Source organism: Vicugna pacos, chromosome 16 (assembly GCF_048564905.1).
Source record: "Vicugna pacos chromosome 16, VicPac4, whole genome shotgun sequence".
NCBI lineage: Eukaryota > Metazoa > Chordata > Mammalia > Artiodactyla > Camelidae > Vicugna > Vicugna pacos.
Genome location: NC_133002.1, coordinates 9,632,687 through 9,655,505, shown reverse-complemented (window position 1 = coordinate 9,655,505; position 22,819 = coordinate 9,632,687). Strand labels below are relative to the sequence as shown.

The window sequence follows — 22,819 nt, the reverse complement described above, 5'->3', positions numbered from 1 at the left end:
CAGGTAACCTCCCTGTTTCAGAGACATCTGATGGACATCTTAATCCCATCTGCAATCTTTATTCCCCTTTGTCATGTGACCTAACATTCATAGGTTCTGGGGATTAGAACACAGCCATCTTTGGGGAGTCCATTGTCCCTCCTACTACATTCTGTCCCTAAAGATTCACATCTGACCTGCATGCAACATGCTCTAGACAAACGCAAAGTTCAAAATCTCATCTAAATGTCATGAAGTCCCCAGTCTCATCATCTGAATCACTTATATCAATTATAGTTAGACTTTAAGTAGAATCTACCCAGGAGCAAAAGTCCTCTCTCTGTGGACCTATGAAACAGCTATCTGCTCTCAGAACAGAATGTGGGGCAGGTATAGGTATCAGTTAAAGATACTGCAGTTCAAAAGGGGAGAAAACAGAAAGGAAAAAGGAGCCATAGGTCCCAAGAAATTTAAAATCCCAAATTCCATTATGTTTCAAGGCCTGGGGATAATCCTTGCAGCTCTGCCCTCAGCATGGTTCTTCATTTTTCAGGAAAGGTAGTATTTGTAAGTGAGTAGTTTTATTAGCCTGTTTCCTGCCTGTGGAATTTAGAGGGGAGAGTAGCCTTCTCTCATCCCATTGTGACGCTTTCAGTCCAACCCAGTGGTGCTTCGTTGGGTATAAAATCCTCAAGAACTTTTGGGTCTCCTGTGTTTATCATGAGTCACTCTAGTAGAGGTTCATCCACAGACCTTCCCTGAATAATCCCATCTCTACTTTTGGCTTCTGCTGACACCAGAAGGAATCTAAGTCACATTGTTAATCTCTTCAGAGAGCTTTTGTGTGACTGAATATTCTGACCTTTTGATCTTTCTGAGGTATTAGCAAAATAGCCACACCAGTGGCTTTTTCTCTAAACATGCTTTCCTCATGTGAATCTCTTAATTTTAGCACCTTTTGCCATCCAAATAGGCTGAGAATTTCCTAGATCACCAAGTCCCTTGTTCCTTTTTGTTTAATAATTCTTCCCTCAATTTTATTTTTCCTCACATTTTACCGTAATCAGCAAGAACTCAGACCACATCTTCAACACTTTACTTGGAAATGTTTGTAGCTACAGGTCCAATTTAATTGTTTATAAGTTCTGTCTTCCACACTTTCCCCTAAGATCAGGAACAAAAGGATGTCTGCTCTTGCCACTTGTATTCAATATTATAATGGGGGTTCTAGGCAGGAAATTAGCTAGGAAAGTGAAATAAAAGGTATCCAGATTAGAAAAGAAGAAGTAAAACTATATTCTCTGACGACATGATCTTTTACATAGTTAATTATAGGGGACCCGTTGAAAAACTGCTTAAACTAACGAATGAGTTTAGAGAGGTTGCAGGATACAAGATCAGCAAACAAATATCAGGTCTGTTTCTGTGCAATAGCAATGAACAATCCAAAATTAAGAAACCAGTTTCATTTATAACAGCATTGAAATGAATAAAATACTTAGGAATGAATTCAACAAAAGAAGTGCAAAGCACAGTCTTAAAACTTTAAAACATTGTTGAAAGAAAAAAAGAAGACCCTAAGTAAATGAAAAACATCCTGTGTACATGGATCAGAAAGCTTAATATTGTTAGATGCAATACTCCCCAAATTGATATACAAATTCCATGCAACCTCTGCCAAAATTCTAGCTAGCTTCTCTGCAGAAACTGATAAGCTGATCTTAAAATTTATATGGAATTTCAAGTGACCTAGAATAGTCAAAACAATCTTGAAAAACAGGAACAAATTTGGAGGACCCACACTTCCCAATTTCAAAACTTATTACAAATACATGGTAATCAAGACAGTGTGATATTGGCATAAGAATACACATATAGGTCAATGAACAGAATTTAGAGTTCAGAAACATACCTTTACGGTAAGTTGGTTTCAACAAGGATGCCAGAACAGTTCAATTCAGTGGGGCAGAGGATAGTCTTTTTCAACAAATGGTGCTGGGACAAGTGTACATCCACATGCACAAGAATGAAAGTGGACCATTACTCACGCCATACACAAAAATGAACTCAAAATGGATCAAAGACTTAAATACAAGGACTAGAACTATAGAACGCTTACAAGGAAATACTATCACAAAAGTGAAAAGGCAACCCCTAGAATGGGAGTAAGTATTTGTAAATTGTATATCTGATAATGGACTTGTACCTAGAATATAGAAAGAATTGTTAGAATTCAATAGGAAAAGGATAGATAACCCAATTTTTAAAACAAAGGATTTTAATAGACATTGTTCCATTGATAATATACAAATAGCCAATAAGCACATGAAAACATGTTCAGTTACGGAAATGAGACAATTAAAAGTGTTATTAACGATGTGGAAAAATAGTGACCCTCATACACTGCTTATGGAAATGTGAAATGATGCAGCCACTTTGGGAAGACGGTCTGGCAGTTCCTCAAATGACTGAACATAGAGTTACCATATGACCCAGCAGTTCCACTCAAGATAAATGAAAACATATGTCCACACTTGGATAAAACTTACAAATGAATGTTCATAGCAGCATTATTCATAATAGCTAAATAGCCAAGTGTCCATCAGCTGATGATTAGATAAATAAAATATCGTCTGACCATGCAGTGGGCTATTCAACAATAGAAAGGAAGTACTCACACCTGTCCCAACATGAATGAACCCTTATGCTGAGTGAAGGAAACCAGTCGCAGACAACTAGCTGTTGTATGATTCCGCTTACAGAAAATGTCCAGAATAAAAAGTCAACAGAGCCAGAAAGCAGATCAGTGGTTGCTGGTTAGGCCTGGGGTGCCTGGCAGAAATACCAGGGGGTGATTGCTAGTGGGGACGGGGGTTTCTCTCTGGGTAACGAAAATATTCTAAATTTTTTGTGCTGATGGTTGTACGGTACTTTTAATATACTAAAAATCCACTGAACTGTACACTTTAAGTGTGGTATTGTGAATTACATTTCAAAAAGCTGTTATAAAAGTAAAATTGGTGTAGGTGAGGAAGGGACTGGAAGGGAAAGATTTCTGGAATTTTTCTCCTCAGTGAAACATTTCTGCATTTAGAAACTTTACCGAGGAAAAGCCACTTTCCTTGAGGCAGAAATCTAGACCCTGTGGAAAGGAGATTTCTATGTCAGAGAGCCATAGCCTTTAAGAAGCAGTGTTCTGAGGCAAGAACTTAATTTCATTTAACTAACATTGTCAGCATTTTAATTTGGAGACTTTTGCCGCAAGTGTCATTTAACTTACATAATGTATTCTTTTGTAGATGAAGAAGATAAGGACAGTTTGCAGGAACTAGCTACAGAACAGAAATGCTTCGTAGAACACATCCTTTGCACCAAGCCATTGCCGTGCAGGTAAGGGCCTTCTCTGCCGTCCAAGCACGGGCCACAGCTGTTTCAGTAACTGAGGTGCGTGCGCGTACGTTACATTTGCCTGCGACGTGGTGCTTCACCCCTGAGAGTCTGCGCATCAAAAGCTCTCCCCTGCTCGGGGCCAGCGCACGTGCCACGTGCTCTGGCTGGGGGCGTTTCCCCCGTCGTCGCCCCCGTCCTCCGTGGCTCACTCTGATTCTTCTTTCTGGTCTTAACTTCACGTCAGCTCCTGAGGGCCCCCTTGATTCCCGAGCCCCTTCAGGTCCTCCTGTTACTCTTCTTTGCAGCACGTATTCCAGTTGCTGTCTGTGTGTGTGTAACGTCTGTCGCCACTACTAGAATACATGTGTTTCATGAGGGCAGAGACCGTGTCTGTCTGTTTCCTTCTTTACACCATCGCCTCATGTGTGTTCACGCGGTGTCTGACAGGTGCCTGTGAGACACTTAGTAAGTATCTGATGAAAAGAGTAAAGGGAAGTATCTGGAATGGCTCTCAGGTTTCCAGCTGGGGTAACAGGAGATGTGGAACCCTCCAGGAAAGTGGGATGTAGGACAAAGAGTGGGTGTGGGAGGACTCAGGATGGGTTACTGGGACACGTGCAGTGTCCTGTCCTAAAGGCCGTCCGCACAGCGGGTGCGTGTGTGGGTCTGGAGCTGGGCGTGGTCTGGGCTAGGACAGTTCAGATGCGGGAGTTGTCAGCACTGGAGCCACGACTCCGGGGGAGGCTCCTCAGGAAAGGGCCTAGAATGAGTAGAGGAGACCTGAGCAGAGAGTCTTGAGCAACACTTTCTTACAAGCGGTGAGTGGAGGACGAGGAGCCCAGCCCAGGAAGGAACCCAGGGAGCCCGAGGGAGGATCGGGGGGAAGGGTCCAAGGAGGGGGATGTTTCAAAGAGGCAGCAGCAGGCTGCAGCATCAAATGAGCACAGCAAAGTGGTGAAGAGCGTAGCATCCAGATTTGGAAAACTCAGCGCTTCCTCGACAACCACAGGGAAGCGCTTTTGGGGGCCGGGGGTGGGGTGGCCCCAGGTTGTAAAGTGAATGGGGAAAATAAATAATCTCATTTAGGTACATTTCAAAAACAGGTAAAATTAAACAATATTGCTTAGGAATGAATACAGAGCTAGGAAAGCTATAAAGCAAAATGAGAGCATAAATATCGTAAAAATTGGAGTTGTGGTTACTTCCCTGGCAAGTGGGAGGCCGTGACTGCGGAGGGCCACACGAGAGGGCTTAGGCCACGGCCGGGCTCTAATTCTTGGCCTGGATAGTGATGAGTGTGCTATGCACTCTTCTATATGTAGATGTCACACTAAAATTACAAGTTCTTTTTAACCTCCGCGACTTCCCCTCACCGCCACACGCCTCCCCTGCAATGAAAGGTACACGAGAGATGTGGAAGGGGAACGGGGCCTGCAGGCTGCTGCTGAAGACAGCTGGTTCTAAAGGCAAGGGGAGAAGGAACAGGTTAAGGAGAGCGCGAAATGAGTGGAGAGTGTTTTCAGTGGAAGAGATGTGAACCTGCTTATAACTGAGGGTAGACAGACAGGAGGGGGCTTGGGATTACAGAGTGGATGACGCACAGCTCAGGAGAGGCGGGAGGAGACGGCATCAACAGCCCAGCGTCAGCACTGTGCTCTGGGGGTGGGCTGACCACGGGGGCAGGACAGCGTGTTGGCAGGAAAGACAGTTCCTGTCTGCGGTCCAGTTTTCTGTTTCTCAGTGAAGTAAGAACCAAGACTTGGAGGGAGATGCCTGCGATGCACAGTAAATTGCTCCTGTGACCGAGATGTTGGGCCGCATTGAATTCGTAGTGTGAGAAAGACACTAAAGTTCTATTCAGTCAAAGGTTTCTGAGCACTTAACCTGTGCTTGGCTAGGCACGCGAAGGCAGCTGGGGCTTACGTGCAGGTAGGGAAGACAGACACGCAAAGAACTGACTTCATATCGTGCTAACTGCTGAGATGACAGCGAGCACCGTGAGGCTGTGGCTTCCTGAGAGACTTACAAGTCAGAAATGGCCTCAAGGCTGCTCGGTGACAGCTGGAATCAAACCAATCAGAGCTTTAAGTGGTAGAGGTTTCCAAGCCACCACCTCTGAGAGTCCTGCACTGATCACGTGTCCCAGGTAACTATTAGCCCAGGCCTGAGGCGGCCACGCACCTCAGCCATGTCTTTGCTTTTGGATCCGCCGCATTTGCTGCTTTGTGGTTTAACTGTGGCTGTGTTTTTCCAGGCAGCCAGCTCCGATTCGAGGATTCTGGATTGTCCCTGACATACTGGGGCCTACGATGATCTGCATCACCAGTACCTGCGAATGCCTCATAAGGCCTTTACTGTATGTCCCACTTTGTATTTGCATACAGTTCTCATTAATTCTGCAAAATCTAGGCTGGGAAGATGTCCTTAGTAAGATACATGTCTGCAGATACATGGTTTATGCTTTGGCTTCTGACTTCAGGATTGGAAGGGTGATTATTTCTGTTGCTCCTGCCATCTCTGGAAGGATTTATTTTAGGCATAATTTCTGGCATCTCCTTTAGCTGTCTGAGAGTCAAGAGCTGTACTTCCAAGCGTGGAAAGAATACTAAAATTAAGTACTGAACTCTATTATTAGTGGGAGTAGGTTTATGTGCCAGGCTCAGAAATAAGCCACTTACCTGCACTGCCTCCTGTCATCACAGCAATCCTGTAAGGACAGCACTGTTCTCCTCATGTTGTAGAAGAGGAAACAGGGCTGGAGGTTAAGATGATGCCAGAGTCACAGGTGACACTTAGACCTGCGCTACAGGTACAGGGCTTTCTGACTTCAGAGTTCATACTCACTTTTGTAAAGTGGAAGAAAAGTGGTGTCATAGCTGAGCTCACAATCCTCCTTTCTTAACTTTCGGAGCCTATATTAAGCTGTAAGTGTATGGAAGGTCATTTGAGTTTTGTAAATGCAGGGCTTAAGTCTCTAAGGAGCCACGGGGGTACCAGAACACTAGGCCCCTCTCCCCCGTCTCTTGGTGTTAGTTCGCAGCATGTGCTTCTAGATATTGATGTATTTCAGAATGCTGGCATTCATTTACTGTCCTGAGAAGAATTTCCATGCTTTTTGAAAACTGACAAGTTACACCATTTAGGAAGGAAAATAATTCACTGTCAATTTTGTGACATTTATAGTGAAAGAGACTGAAAACTAGCAAGACTAAGAAGTAAAAATCACTGCAAACAAGTATCTTTTTGCCTGCTGCCTCAGCATGGTTTTTAAAAACCTGTCCTACCGTTAGTGAAATAAGACCTAATCATACTAGGTTACTTCAGAATAAAATCATGAATCCCACGGGGGAAAAAACTCTTAATTAGTTATCTGGATACCTTCAAATCATGTTTCTGCCAGCTCCTTCAAATACATGTCTGTGAAGTGACGTTGTTAACAAACTCCCAGACATCAGTCACCGCAGTCACTTACTGTGCTGTTAAAAGTTTGCACTCTTTCAAGCTTTTTGAAGTTGCCATTGTGAGTATTTGTAACACTTTGTAGTTCCTTATGTTCTCAGTTCTGGATTAATGTGACTTATGCTTTCCTCTAATATAGCAAATAACTCCATGGTAAACCTTATTTATTTTGCAGAAGCACAGTCCATCCAGCATCTCCTCCCCTGCTCTGTACCCGAGATGACGTTGAAGTGGCAGAGTCTCCCCTCCGGATTCTGGCCGAAACCCCGGATTCCTTTGAAAAACACATCAGAAGCATTCTGCAACGCAGTGTCGCAAATCCAGCGGTTTTGAAGTACGGGATTGGGGTCATACAGGTTTTAAAAAGTGACTCCCTTCTCTGTTTTCATAATTCCTGTTTATCCTCTCAGTCCTCAGCTGTTTCATTTCATAGACTTTTTATTATGTTGGAGTTGGAAAAATCACAGGGCAGTTTAATCAGCTAGTGAGCACAGAGGGACAGTCTGCGGAGGCGCTTGAGAAGGATAAACAGGAAGTGTGGAAAGAAGGGGAAAGGGGAGTTATGACTTGAGTCTGTTTTCAGCTGTTTCGCTCAGCTAAGGAAAGTAATGATAGAAATTTCCTTTTTAAAGATCATCTGAAAAAGATACGGCACCCCCTCCCGAAGAATGTCTTCAGCTCATCAGCAGAGCCACCCAGGTGTTCAGAGAACAGTACATTCTTAAACAGGACCTGGCAAAGGAGGAGATTCAGCGGAGGTAGGGTGGCCTTTGTTCCCGTACCACCAGTCCCTGGCCGAGAGCTGACACTGTATGATGGCTTAGACCCGGCTTCTGATTAAATTTTTCTTCTTGAAGGGTGAAACTGTTATGTGACCAAAAAAAGAAACAACTAGAAGATCTCAATTATTGTCGAGAGGAGAGGTAAGTGCCAAAACTAGGGAGAAAAAAATAACAGTTTGCTGAGACTGGACCTGCGTCCCACCCCAGGATGCTGCAGCACGTCGGCTGGCTGCACCACGGAGGTGGCCCCCTAGCGACGCCTGTTTTTTTTATGCCATCAGGAAAAGTCTACGGGAAATGGCTGAGCGCTTAGCTGACAAATATGAGGAAGCCAAGGAAAAACAAGAAGATATTATGAACAGGTCAGTGGCCTGTGTAACATTCAGCTCCCCACTCAGGTACTACCAGTGTTCCTAAGTACTTGGGCACCCGTGTTAAGGCATGCGGGCCTACAGCAGGTTCTCCCTCTGAGCTGTGTTTTACAAAAGGCAGCGCAGTGATGCTTTCCCCAAGCCCAGCCTCTGGGATCCTCCTTCACAGACACCAGATTCATAAACTAAGAGCTTCAGGTAGGATTGTATTTCTCCTAAGGAGCAGAGATCTTAAGCTGAGCTGATGTTTGCTTCCCTTTTCTAAAGGATGAAAAAAGTACTTCACAGTTTTCACTCTCAGCTTCCAGTTCTGTCTGATAGTGAGAGAGACATGAAGAAAGAATTACAGCTGATACCTGATCAACTTCGACATCTGGGCAATGCCATCAAACAGGTAGGAATGGATACAAGGAGGCTAACTTTGGTACTTTTTAAAAGTGTCTTTCCTGTAGGAAATAATTTTATAAAATATATAAAGAACAGACTAAAACAGGTACTATAAAAATGTGTAGGAAACCACAGCTAAGATACCTGTGTTCTGTTTGATACCTAAGGTTACTATGAAAAAAGACTATCAGCAGCGAAAGATGGAAAAGGTACTAAGTCCTCAGAAGCCCACCATTACGCTCAGCGCCTACCAGCGGAAGTGCATTCAGTCCATCCTGAAGGAGGAGTAAGTACTACCACCAGTCAGCTGCTGCGAGATAGTTTTCCCTTTGCAAAATGCCCAAATCAGCCTTTCTCTGCCCAGATAAGATCACTTGGCATGCAGGTGTCAGGTAGTTAGGACAGGAAGCATGCGACAGATGAAGATGGTGGGGGGCTCAAAAAGGGCGTCCCTCTCATAAGATAACGCTGTTGTGTGGCCAGGGTACTCGCCACGGGGTACGTTCAGCAGGATTGCCAGCAGTCGCGCTGCCGTGCTTGCTGCTGCTCGCCGTAAATGAACTGCCTTTACTATCCACTTAAACCCTTAAGCCTTTAATTCTAGCAAAGCACTTCTAAGATATTTCATTACTAAATTCTTAATCAATATTAATGTCTTACTCATCTGTTGTATTCCCCAAAGTGAGTGCCTTTATGATTTTACAGGGGTGAACACATAAGAGAGATGGTGAAGCAAATTAATGATATCCGAAACCATGTAAACTTCTGACACGGCCGGGGCCGGCGCGCCCTGTGAAACGAGCAGGCGGCATCACCTAGTTTATAAAGAGGCGTTCTGGATGAACTTTTCTGTGGTGGCTCATCACTTTTTATAGTTATTTTATAATTATTGAATAAATGCTTTTATTTAAAAATTGGAATGTACACTGTATATAAGCTCAAGTCTGTAACTGTACTCGGCAAGGGCCTGAGACACTCAGCTGTACACGGCCAGACCTCCGTGAACCCTACTTAGTTTTCTCCGTATCTGAGAAAGAATAAAAGCTGCATTTTAAAGTAGTAGCACCAGAAATATGACTGAAGAGGGACAGAATCCTAGGATTCAAAGGAAAAGGCCACACAGTATACTAGGCAGCAGCTTTAATTTGAACACTTTCTTCTTCAGGACACACCTTCAGTACAGTTAACAAATGGTTATACCTGAGATCTGCCCAGAGCAGAGCTCAGGATCCACAGTTTCAAGGCCACTGCTGCTCGCTTCCTCGACAGGCAGTATTACCTTTCAGAGCTGAGTTTGGCAGTGCTCTGTGTCCCAATACATGTCACTGAATGGGTACGAGGTGCAGGTGTAGGACCGCAAAGGGAGAAACAAACAGTATGCACATATGGGTTTGCCCTTTAGCTTTAGGTAATGTTTTTATACCTGCCAGTATGAGTTCTGAAAGGTAATACCATACCCGCCTAGAAGTGGCTGAGTGACTGCCAATTAAAAGCCACATGGTAAGGTAGGTCACAGGCAGGAGGTAAATCAGGTTAGACATGCGTGAGAACGTGTACACAGACTGAATACAAGCACAGGAACACTCGTGAACCCCAGCTGACCTTTTGTCTTGAACGGCTAAACCCTACCTTCTAAATTAGTTTCCCATTTATACAGAAAACCCAGTTTAAAGAAGTGTTTCATACTTAACAAAACTTAAAGAGTCTCAGTTTGGGTTTTTCTAGCGTATTTTTCTCAAAAAAGTGGGCTCCAACAATTTGCATCTGCCACCGTAGAGACTGCTAAGTTTCCTAAGCATGATTCTGCTGGCCCAGGGCCAGCTTGTGGAGAAAGCCATCAGCCAGGCGCCGAGCCTCAGCCGAGCAGTTCCCTGGGAGCTACAGTTCAGCTCATTCAGGAAGATTATGACTCACCCACCTTGATTTACAGTGTCAATTTTAATAATCTAAAACAAATTAGCTCGGGGTTTATCCAAGGGACCCGTCTTACATTTACATAATTTAAAGTGACTGCATTTTGGAATTAATAAGATTTCCTGTAACTCCATGAGGTTATGTTTTCTTTAAAGGAAACCAAGTAGCACTTCATACAAAGAGATTTTTTAAACCAATTAATGTCTCATGCACAGCAAGTCTACAGCACTATTTCCATAATTAGTATTTACTTTCGAATTCATAATCGTGAACGTAAGACTACAGCAAGAGCCCAAGGAATGAGGTGAGCAGCCCTCCTCTGTCCTCTGGAAGACAGCGACAAAGGTCTTTAGGGCTGATCCACTACAACTTCGTTTATGACAAAGAGTTCACTAAACCGCAAAGCTACAGCTTTAAGTGAGCCAAACAATCCACTTAATCCCCATAGGGTTCCTTCAGGTACTCTGCTGTTACACAACACCAATCACAAAAATTATCTGAAAACGATTTTACTTTTGACCCACCTGTGTGATGAACTGAATAGAGCAGCCTTCTACTGGCTAACAGTACCGCAGCAGGCAGAGCGAACACGAATTCATTCTTGTGCTTCTGCAACACTTCATAAGGCTGTGGCGAAGGGCAACCGGTTCATGGATTTTTCTCCACACAGGAAAGGAATCTAACCTCACAGAAATGACAAGGCAGACTTCCAAACTGATGAACTAACTGGGTTTTCCCTAACTTCACCGTAATAAGCATTATCACACTCCAAGTCTAAATTATAAAAGAAAAACACAAAATAGGTATCTGCCAAACCTAGTTATCACCATTTTTGTATTTGACACTTGAAACAAATAATACTTAGGCCCTTTGATTCAAGTTGAAAATAAAATAAACAGCAGACTTACAAATTTATACTAGATGTTGTCAGACATAGCTTGTTTTATTAATTTTTTTCCACTGATCCAATAACTAAACTAAAACAAGTTTTCAAAAGAGTGGACGGTGCCAGTTCAGCTTTACCCTGGTACCTGTGGGCCCACGAAATATACCCACGTAGCAGAAAAAGTGCTTCCAAGCAGTTTCTTGTGCTTTTCCTTTAACTTCAACTTCCAATATATAAAGCCCCAGCAAAGTTTTCAAATTCTCATAATTAATTCAATTCCAATTCAGTTGAATTGGTTTTGTATGCCACCATCTGATGGTTCTCAGGCAAGTTTCAGTAGCATTTAAGGTCCTCCAACACAAGATAAAATGGTTTTTAAAAATGCACTGAGCTAGGAAATAGTCACTAGCCAACAGCCTGCTCTCAAACTTCATATTTTAATATAAAATATTCATACAGCATACTATACCTCTGTCTGCTAGCTGAATACTGTTACTGATGAACTCTAGGTAAAAAAAAAAAAAAATTCTCTCTTCCAATATCTTTGAACAGAAAATGTCATTCCGAACACTGCTGGGATGGTGCTTCAGGGCAGGGAAATGCTGGACAAAGCAGGCAAGGATTAACAGCACTTTCTCCATCACCAAGTCTGATCCCACCCCCCACTGGAATCAAGTTAGTGTTCCCATTTGAAAGGTCTTTTCGCTGCAAATGACCTTTGCTGTGTGCTGTTCCTGTGCTGCAGTCTTCTCCCACTAGAGTTAAACATTTCTCCAGTCTTCCTTTTCTTGTGTGACTTCTTCTTCAGTTAAGAGTTAAATAATAATTAATGTTGCTCTAAAGATGAGTTAAAAACCCAAAGTGCAGGCTAGAGTCCTGCTATGAGGGTGTCATGTCTCAGGGAGCTGGTTAATGTCTGTCAGTTTGGTATCATTCAGAATTGCCCGGATTCTCTCCAAGGAGTCTGCTTGCCGGATCCGCTCTAATTGCACCTAGGGAATCAATGCAGTGAAGTTAAGGGCAGATGGCTCCTGCCTAGATTTTCTGGTTTACTTTTTGGTTTAGCTGAGATGGAGATTAACTAACCCAGGAATAGTCACCTCAAAGAAAGGAGGCAGCAAGAACAATTAAATTCAAAAAGCAACTCCCAAAAGCTGCTGTGTAACAGACCCAGTGTAAGTTGCTGGGACTACAGAGATGAATTAGACCTGACCCCTGACCTCTGAGAGCCCACAGTTTATTTAGGGGGAAATACAAGTTTATACAGAGTTTTAGCCCAATATACTAAATGTCACTGTTCCAGCTTGGGGACCTAGAGAGGGTTCCACGGGGAGGACAAAGCTAATAAGCAGGGCCTTGAAAGAAAGGAGCAAGGGAGCGATGAGACAAGGATGCTTCCAGAGGGAATACTCTGTTGTGGGCAACAAACCACAGTAGTTTAAAAACATTAGGATAAAAAATGTAAGGCAGAGAGATGAACAAAGTCTAGGAGTAGTCCTGCTGGGAAGGGTCTTTATATGCTAAGGACTTTATACTTTACCCTTAGCGACCAGCAAGGACGAGGAAAATGGAAAGGGAGACAAGTCTGTGCCTACAAACCAGGTTTCCGGCTTAAATGACCAGGCAGATGCTTGGGGCTGGGCTGGGGGTAGCCATGATCTAACCTGACTTCTGTCAGTGGTCGAGTCAGGGCCTGGCAAGTTCTCCTGGGTACCAAGAACCCCTAAAGTGCCTCCTTGGTGCTGTTCTAGGGGGTTCTCCGAATGCCTCACCTGAAGGGTCTGAGAAAGCTTTACAAAATCTCTCTGGACTTGTTCACTGACATCGAGTTCCGTCTGCAACCTCTGAGCTTTGTTCTTCTCTTCAAACATTAGTTGTTCAACGGTAACCTACAAAATACAAGTTAATGATGATTAATGCTGGGGAGCCACAGGTAAGAACCACTCAGGAAATCCAGGCAGTTGCAGTTTCCAACTACTAGAGAGGAAAGGCCCATTACCTCCCTCTACCCTGTTAGTCTCCCTTTACCTTTATGGGTAAGGGTGTAAGCTGCCTACGCTACTTGCTCTAGGTCCTAAAATGAATTGGGTATTAGAGCCAAAATAAAAATGAATGGAAGTGCCACACCCCACCCCACCCCCAGCAGCTTGGTGACAGTAATTCATCATCAGAAAGCAGCTGCTGTAAAATCAGTAGTCATCACAGCAACAGGGACAAACTTTAGGGATTTCCTTTGACAACCACAACAGCCAAGCATCTGCCAGGAAAATCCTCAATGAACATGCCATACGCAGCCTGGCTATCTCCAGTCTTCCTTAAAGAGAGTCTTGCCAACTTTCAAAACAGCAGTTTTTGTTTTAACAGGCAAGATGTGATCCTGCTTTTTTTTAAATTGAAGTATCATCAGTTACAGTGTGTCAATTTCCGGTGTACAGCACAATGTCCCAGTCATGCACACACATACGTATGTTCAGATTCTGCAATCTTTACACTGCTTTTTTTTTTAATTAAATTGCCAACAAAAATATCACCTTAGCAGCAGTTTCTTTCTTTAACTGTTCTTCCAAAGTGATTTTCATCTCCTGAAGGCTCTCAAGCTGTTGAGACTTCTCTCTTAATGTGGACTCCAACTGTGAAATTGAGAGAAAAGCCTGAAACTCACAGAAACTCCCTGTAGGTCACAGCACACCTGTCTGGAGGAGCCTGCAGCCTGCAGAATTACACCCAAGCTCCCAGGTCCTCCTAGGCCTTGTTGCTGGCTATGTTTGGCATGTTCTTCTTACCCTTTGGTATCTCTGGATCTTGTATTTATTTTTCAAGACCTATTCTTCCATTTATTAGGCACATCCTATATGCTAAGGCCCAGGGATGGAAAAATCAGGACAGACATGGAAGTAACTACAGCATATGGACACGGATAAAGCAGCATTTAACTCTGCCAGAAAAGTTGGGAAGGGCTTCCTTGAAGAGATGACATTTGAGCCTTAAAAGATGAAAAACTTAAAAGCAGAAGGAAAAGGGTAGTAAGGGAGAGAAGGTAAAGACAGGTACACCAAAAAGACGGAGTGGCTGAGGTATAAAAAATGCATTTAAGAACTGGGGCGAGTTCTTGCCACACTGCAGCCCAGAGGGCCGGGGCCCTGGAGGCTGAGGCAGAGGAGCCCAGCTGGGCTAAGGAATACAGACACAGGGGACTGCTGAAGGGTTTAAAACCAGACTGGCTCACAGTTGTTTATAAGTTTTAAAGATCATCTTGGTTTCAATAAGAATTGGAAGGGGATAAATTCTGGAGACAGCAAAAGAAGTTAGGCTGTTACAGTAAGTCAGGTGAGCACTGAAGTCTGAACCCCAGACAGCGGCAGTGGGAGTGGGAAGGACGGGACACGTGAGAACACTGGTGGCTTCTGCCAGTGCATCCCTGACAGCACAGTGGGGGCTGAAGCCAGATCACAGTGGGTTGAGGAGTGACTGGGACATCAGGCAGTGGAGAGAACTCTTTCAAGAACCTTGGGTATAAAGGGGAAGAAAACTGGTAGCTGGAGACAGCAGTGTAATCCAAAGAGAAACTTTTCCCCTACCATCGGGAGACCTCTGGGCATGCTTATGCATAATGGGAAAGACCAATAAAGAGGGAGAAGTTCAAGGTCCACAACTGGAAGGGGAAGATGGAGAGGATGCCAGGAAGAGATGTTGAGGGCTCCCATCAAAGCACAGGTGCAGTGACAGAAGGCTGGGAAGTAAGAGAACATGTAACTGAGGAGCCAGGAAGCTGAAGGTGGTGCTGCTGATGACAGGGGTGCAAGGCCTTCATGCGCTGAGAGTGAGGGGGGGAGGTAAGCAGTGAGTGAAGCAGCCACCGTGAGGAAAGAGAGGGAGACAATGGAGGACAAATGAGAGGCTACAGATCAGCGCCTGACAGCAGGGCTCCCCGCGCCAGGGGCACCAGCGGCCTGGAGCAGAGGCAGAGAACACGGACACCGGGATGAAGCCAGGGCTTGGCGGTATCGAGTGAGGGCGGCACAAGGACAAGGAACGAGAGGACTTGCAGGTGTTGGTAGGAGACTAGTTAAGAGGCAAGCATGTCAGATGCAGCTAAGAAGAAAGCAAGCAAATCCACAAGGAAGTTGCTAAAATCAGGAGAAAAGGAAACGTTCAGGGAATTAAAGGACTGGATGAGGTCCTCAACAGACGGACCTGTGGGAGTAAGTGCTGGGAAGATGGGAGATGGGTCAGGGAATATGAGGCTGGACTGAAATGTCAGGAGTGGGCAAAGTGCGGGCAGGAGTGTGGGAAGGAAGGGCAGAGTGGAGGTGAAGGTCACAGAGTCAGTGAACAATGAGACCAGAGAGCTGACAGTGTCATCTATCAAAAGGTGCTCACGCTGTCTAGGCAGACTCTACGCCAGCTAGAAAACATCACCTCCTGTTTGTAACAGATTTTGTACTTATTTCCACCATGGCTTTCTAAGTATGTATCATGTCATGACCATGCCTGACTGTCCTCCCACCACAGTGGAAGCTCCAGGCTAAGGCACATCTCAGCCCTCCTGGACCCCGTGCAGTCAACACAGAGCGGACTCTCAGTACATGGTCCCCACCATCCTCGTGCCCTTACTCCACTGCACTTTTCCCAGAAGTCCCTTAAGGCAGGGCACTTGAGTCTAGTACAGTAGGATTCAATAAATGACTGCCGGTTACTGATAGAAGGGATTTGAAACTCATGAAACTCACCTGTCCTTTTTCTACTTTTATTCTTTCTAATTCAGCTTTTAGGCTAGAAATGGAGGCTAGAAGGGAAAAGGAGGGAAATGTTAGCATTTATTATTTTGCATTTAAATTTTTTCTTAAAACCCTCCTTCCTACCATAAGCTCAGTCTCATACAATGAAAGGAGCCAAATGTTGTACTGAATGGAGTGGGGGGAGGGGTGGACGGGGGGACAAACACCACCTTTAACTCCTAATTACTAGATACATCAGAACATCTGGAAATATGGACTGAGTCTTAGTTCTTTCCTATATTTTTCTGTTTTCCACCTTTTTCACGGCTATGTATTACTTCTTAAAATCAGGAAAGTTTTTAATTAGTACCTCCAAGTCTAAATTACATCACTTTCTTCTTTACCTATTTCTTCCTTGCAGTTTTCTATTTCTAGCTGCAAAGTTTCCTCAAGATTTTCTTTTAAACACTGCTCTGCTTGAATCTGCTCTTTTAGGAAAAGTATTTCAGCCTTCAGCTTTTCCTCCACGTGATCCGCTGCTGTCCGCACGTTAATGATGTTCTCACGGTATTTTAATACCAACTCCCGCAGTGCCTAGGTTCAAGAAATAAACCGTTATTGCATTTATAGGGTTTATAAGGGTAAAAGAAAATAAACAAAAGAAGCTAAAGATTTTCTGCAACCAGAATTTCAGATGCTGTTTTAGATGGTTCAAAACTTAAGACTGAACTCCAACCAACTCATGGCTTCAAGGGGCAGATGCCATGTCATGTTAATATTCAGTATGTTACAGAAATAAGATAACATGACCAACCAAAAAATGTGTATTGTGAACTACATATTCTTCTCTTAAAACTTTCATAAAGAGAAAAATTAAAATGTTAAGTGATTTACCATGTGGGATTCACTGTGAATAACTTAGACACTTCCACTATTACCTGTTTAAATCTGAGGGGTTAGCGAATGAGGACCAAAAGGACTGAAACTCAAAAGCACGTGTGAACTCCAAGAGGACAAAATTTATTTACTTACTCATTTATTCATTCAAACACACACCTGTTAAACATCTACCACAAGCAAAGCACTGTTAGACCAAAGGCAGGTATGGCAAAGAGTGGCTTTTTAAGGTGATTAGCTGTTTTTCTGTAATAAATTCAGTTTAAATCTTATTTTATTTTTTCCCTAAATTGTAGTTGCCTTCTTTAAAGAAAAAATCCAACTAATTATATCCTAGAGCAACTCTAAAGTAAAAACTGATTCTTAGATAACTATCAAATGTATAATATATATTAAAGAGCAGCAGGAAAAAAAGTAACTAAAAAACTGTAACAAGAAAAATTTCATAAGAATTATTACTGAAGCAGGTCTCAGAATCAAGGTTTACAGGCTAGACTGGTTATAACCTTCAAGGATTCCTGTACTTTTAAAACTAGAGAACATGGAAAAGAGGAATCTTTCCTGCCAAAAGAGAAAAGTGTAACAGAAGTGGGAAGCACTATGCTGACAGCAAAAGTAGACAGGTCCCCAAACTTTCTCTGATGAGCGCAGGCACCAGTTCAGCAAGGAGAGTGTCAGGAACCCGAGCTGAGAGCACGAGTTGGAGGAGGGCAGGGAAAAGGAGAGGGGGAGCAAGGAGCCAATGGCAAGACGGGAAACGGACACCGTGTAGATGAGTGAATAAAAAACAAAAAATAACAGTCATGCTAGTATCTATTTAGGAAAAGAGAATGAGGTCCAACTTGTAGAGGCTGAATCTCCAGGGTAGAATTAAGGGAAAACTGTTACTTACAAAACCATAAATCTCTGTAATGTTTGATTTTTTAAAAAGTTAACAATTACAAATTTATTTTTTTAATAAAAAAGCAAAAGGATCTTACAAGAAATATTTTTCTGCTTTGTTCTGAAAACTGCTCTAAGAAATCTCAGCTTTGCCTATACTGCAAAGTATTTACGTGTTGTAGTGTTTACTTGGGTTTAGCCTAAGATGGCATTTTTTATAATTTGCAAGGTTTTAAAACATATGAGAATAAAGGCTGGAGAAAATTAAGGAGACAGTTATGAATGTCTCAGGGAGACTTCTAATTCTACAGCCCAGATTCACCCAACCACAAAAAACAGAAGTGACTAAGTGTCATAAAGTTACTGGAAGACAAAAGGAGGCTGAGTGTGGTGTACCCTGTACGTGCTATGTAGGTGGAAAAACATCCCAAGGAGCCAGCATGGCAACCCCTTCAAATATTTAATCTCTGGAACATTCTCAATCTGGCCCTACAAGAACAATATAAGACCTTCAACTTGGCAAAGGATTCTTAGATATGACAGTAAAAGCATGAGCAACAGAAGAAAAAAGTAGACAAACTGGACTTTATTAAAATTAAAAACTTTTGTGCTTCAAAGGATACCATCAAGAAAAATTAAACAGACAATCCACAGAGTGGGAGAAAATATCATTTACCTGATAAGGGACTTATAGTGAGAATATGTAAAGAACACTTATAACTCTAAAAAATAAAAAGCAAATAATCCAATTTAAAATTAAGTAAAGGATCTGAATAGACATTTCTCCAAGGGAGATATACAAATGGCCAATAAACACATAAAAGATGCTCAATATTATTAGGGAAATGCAGATCAAAACCACAATAAGATACTACTTCACACCCACCAGAGTGGCTGTAATCGCAAAGTGAGATAACCAACAGGTGTTAGTGAGGGGGTGGAGAAATCCTTAAATGATGAAACAGTTCTCATATGACCCAGCAATTCCACTCCTAGGTTTATAACCAACAGAAATGAAAACATATCTTCATACCAAAACCTGTATGTGAATGTTTATAGCAACATTATTCATAATAGTCTATAAGTGGAAACCACCCAAATGTCCATCAAGAGGCAAATGGATAAAAATATCACATCTAAAAAAGAGAGACAGACAAATGGATAAACAAAATATTCACATAGTACAGTATTACTGGGCCATAAAAAGGAACGAAGTGATGATACATGGTGACACGGGCGAACCTTGAAAACCGTAAGAGATATGTGAAAGAGGCCAGACACAAAAGACCACAAGCTGTATGATTCATTCACAAGAAAGAGAGACAGGGCAATCTACAGACAGAAAGTAGATTAGTAGTTGCTTACGGCTTGGGGTGGGAGGATTGGATAAAGGGTAAGGGGTTTCTCTTTTGAGGTGATGAAAATGTGCTAAAAGCTAAAAGTGTGGTGATAGCTATACATTTGAAATATACTAAAAATGACAACTGTACACTTAAATTGGGTGAATTATTTGGTACATGAATTATATCTCAATAAAGCCTGTTTTAAAGAACAATTTGTAGTCATTTCAGAAAACGTACTTATTTGCATTTTTGAGCACACAGAGAGCACGTTACCTCTGCGGTGTCCGGGAGCATGAAGTCCTCTGCTTGCTGCAGTGACACGTGCAAGCTGTGCTTTCCCTGAAGACTGTCATTATCTTTCTGTAACCTCACCAGCTCTTCTGAGACCTGTTCCCGTGACTGCATCAGCACTGCCTAAAACAGAAACAGATATCAACCACAGCCAGAAAGCCAAATCCTATCTGCTGATAACTGCACCAGAGAGAAATAAAGGCCAAACCAAATGAAGGCTGAGGATGGAGGGTACATAAAGAAGCTCTGTAAGACCTACAAAAAGCAGCTTAAGAGATTTTTGATTTATAGCCCTTACATATATTCAAGGAGACAGAAAATGAAGCAAGTATCTGAGCTCATTCTCCACTGTTTCTACCAACAGCTTAAAAGTAATGAATTTCTCCATGCACTAGCTGAATGGACTGGCATCTCTAGCTCATAAAAGAGGCTGACACAATCAGGATGTATCAAATAGAGTGTGCACTTTAAGACAACTCCTGTTTCCTCACAGCATGCATTCCACAGGAAGCAGGGAGACACAAAAATCAGCGTCTTCCCCTTTCATTACATATACCTGTGTTCACGCTCAGGACCACTGTGAACGGCCCAAGGACCCCAATTACGAGAAGCTAGCAGAGGCTCTGGGCTTAGGAAATACAGGATGTTTGAGTAACTCATTCTTTTTGGGGGGGCTTGTTTTTTTCTCTTTGCGGGGAGGAGGTAATGAGGGTTTATTTATTTTTAATGGAGGTGCTGGGGATTGAACCCAGGACCTCACGCATGCTAAGCATGTGCTCTACCGCTGAGCTATACCCTCCCCGCTGAGTAACTCATTCTTAAAATGGAACATGCTCCTTTATTTTCTGCTCACTTAAGTATAAAACAATTTTAGTATTTCATGTGAATTTATATAATATGAAAGTTACTTCAGCTAACTTAAGTATAAGATAAAATTCTACAAAAGTATTTCTGCTAATTTTTAGTACTAAGTCATTCAACTTAAACACATAAATGTGGATTAGTCATACGTCCAACATTTATTTAGCAATTACTACTCTATGCTAGGCATTTTGCTGCCTATGGGGAAAACCAGGATAAAAGACAGGCTTTGCTCTGGAGAAGCTAGTGGTGAGGTGGAGGAGAAGATAAGTAAATCCAAAATTACTCAACCATACTACAAGTGCTACAACAGAGAACAGGTACAGCAGTGACAGAAGGACAGAAGGGTACCTAACTGGGGAGAGGGTTCAAGAACATTTCCCAGAGGTGGCAGCTGCATCCTGAAGGACAAATAGGGTGCTGGCAGGCAGGCAAGGTCATGCATACATTTTAGTTAATTCTACAGGCTTTTATTTATTTTAGACCAGAATCAGTTGTGCTTTATGCTCAGTTTCAGCACATTTACAACAAAGTATTAGCATTTCACTACCTTCTGGATATGAAAGAAGGGAAGGAAGAAAATGTTTATTTTGTTTATTTTTGCAAAGAGGAAAACAGGATAAACCAAAAATAAATTTAAATGATCATGTATGAGGGTGGGTGGGAACAAGGTGAAAGGGATAAGAAATGCAAGGGATAGGACAGGGGTGGGAAAGGGGTAGAAAACTTCTGCGTGTCTATACACTTCTACAGTTCTGACTTACAAATCATGTTGCTTGTTCAAAAAACAAAAAAGTAAATCAAAAAGAAAATCCAGAAATGTAATACATTGTTAGCTCTATTTGTTTCCATTTGTATCAAATTGGTAACAACCACAGAGAGAAAAACTTTGAACACAGTGCCCAGACTGTAAACCCTTACCTGGGATACATTCTAAGGGTACAAAGAACTGCAGTTGTCCCTCAGTATCCACAGGGGATTGGTTCCAAGACCCCCTCCTCCCATACCAAATTCCGGGATGCTCAAGTCACTTACAGTCAGCCCTCAGTATCCATGGATGAGGAACCCAAAGATATGGGAGGCCAACTCTACAAAGAAAAGCTGAACTTCACTTAGTAGGTCTACTGTTGGTGGTTGTATCAACATAGTCATTCTGAAACTATTTTGTTCCCACCTTCACCAAGTGATTAAACAACATCACCAATAATGGAACCACCCATCATAACACGCCTCTTGTTATGAACTTTCCACTGAATCATTTCATCCATGTAATATTCTTGCCAAAATGTCTAACTTGAATCTTAACCATGTGGAAATAATCAGACAAATGTATTCTACAAGGCGAATGGTCTGGATTCTCCAAAAATGTTAATGTCATAAAAGCCAAAAAAATAAAAGTAGGTGGGTGTTCTAGATTGAAAGAGACTAAACTGACATGACAACAAAATACAATATGTGGTGATTGGTTCCTTGATCAAAAAATTAAAGTTAAAAAAAGTAAAGCCATCAATAAAACAACTGAAGGACTTCTGGGGACAATGGTTACATTTTAAGCATGTAATAACAGTACTGCGATTATGCAGAACAACTTTTTTGTTCTTAGGAGATACATACTGAAATATTTAGGAGTGTCATGATGTCTACAAGGTATTACCAAATGGCTCAGAAAGAGAAACATATATACACATGTAATACACACATATATATAATACCCATACATATGAAAGAGACTGAGAAGCAATTGTAAGCATGTAAAAACGTAGCAAAATATTAACAACTGGTAAATCTAAATAAAGACTTTATTAAGTGTTCATTCCATAAACATCTCTAAGGTTGAAATTTTTCAGAATAAACAGGGAATTTTACCATCCCAACCACTATCAGTGCTCCTCTTCTCTGAAGAAGCATAAGAAACTGAGTTTCTCTTTTCTCCTCAGAGTATGAAGCTTTAAAGGTAATTTCAAAACACAGTAATGTATTAAGAGTTCACAAGACCTCAACCTTAATTTCAACAATTCTTCAATGTCGCCTGCAATACATTTCATTTTAAATGGAATCAACCTGAAACATGTTAGCAAAGGCAGATGAGTTTTAAAAGATAAAAAGGAAAAAGAGGGGACAGTGTAAGGAGGCTAACCACCACGAAACTCTGTCACCATGTAACAGTGTTTTTGAGATCAATGATTATTATTTCATACTCTCTAATTAATGAAAAGATATGAAAATCTCCCTGGGCAATGATTAGAATGAGATGTTTCTCAACAGACCAAGGCTAGTATTTAGGGATCAGCTCAAGGGGCATTCAGACATTTATCCCATGCCAATCAAAAACAACCCATTACCATATGACTTAGGGTTTGTTTTCTTGGTTGTTGTTTTATGTCATCCCTGGAGGGGATGGACAAGAAGCAACTGTGTAGGATCATCCCATTAGGACCAACTGCTGTAATTTACAGATAGCCATCAGATGCAGGGTCCCAACTTTGAGAAAACAGAAGAACGAGGCAAGTGGAGCCTGACTGGTGAGGAGGAAGCCCAAAGCTGTAGAGCTTCCTGCCAGCTCTTCTTCAGGAAGCTCTCTTCCCCTGTCCCTTTCAAAACTGATGGCCTTTTGGAAGTTCCCCAGCACCACAGTGATTATGGTGCACGTTTTACCATA

At 42.3% G+C, this 22,819-nt stretch overlaps 2 protein-coding genes across 3 annotated transcripts in view; one reads left to right on the top strand and one right to left on the bottom strand.

The window, feature by feature from the left end:
- NUP88 (nucleoporin 88) overlaps window positions 1-9,292 on the top strand; it is a 29,129-nt gene extending 19,837 nt beyond the window's left edge. For both annotated transcript variants that reach the window (XM_072940587.1, XM_072940586.1), the window contains exons 9-17: window positions 3,279-3,369; window positions 5,624-5,725; window positions 7,004-7,162; window positions 7,461-7,586; window positions 7,686-7,751; window positions 7,892-7,972; window positions 8,249-8,375; window positions 8,536-8,654; window positions 9,074-9,292. In XM_072940587.1, the coding sequence (XP_072796688.1) occupies window positions 3,279-3,369; window positions 5,624-5,725; window positions 7,004-7,162; window positions 7,461-7,586; window positions 7,686-7,751; window positions 7,892-7,972; window positions 8,249-8,375; window positions 8,536-8,654; window positions 9,074-9,137 (935 nt within the window). In that variant the 3' untranslated portion in view covers window positions 9,138-9,292. The remainder of the gene's footprint in view (window positions 1-3,278; window positions 3,370-5,623; window positions 5,726-7,003; window positions 7,163-7,460; window positions 7,587-7,685; window positions 7,752-7,891; window positions 7,973-8,248; window positions 8,376-8,535; window positions 8,655-9,073) is intronic.
- A 201-nt stretch (window positions 9,293-9,493) lies between these two features.
- RABEP1 (rabaptin, RAB GTPase binding effector protein 1) overlaps window positions 9,494-22,819 on the bottom strand; it is a 94,725-nt gene continuing 81,399 nt past the window's right edge. The window contains exons 13-18 of the mRNA XM_072940585.1: window positions 19,282-19,422; window positions 16,291-16,480; window positions 15,899-15,954; window positions 13,700-13,798; window positions 12,941-13,057; window positions 9,494-12,160 (exon numbers count right to left, since the gene is read on the bottom strand). Coding sequence (XP_072796686.1) covers window positions 12,059-12,160; window positions 12,941-13,057; window positions 13,700-13,798; window positions 15,899-15,954; window positions 16,291-16,480; window positions 19,282-19,422 — 705 coding nt within the window. The 3' untranslated portion in view covers window positions 9,494-12,058. The remainder of the gene's footprint in view (window positions 12,161-12,940; window positions 13,058-13,699; window positions 13,799-15,898; window positions 15,955-16,290; window positions 16,481-19,281; window positions 19,423-22,819) is intronic.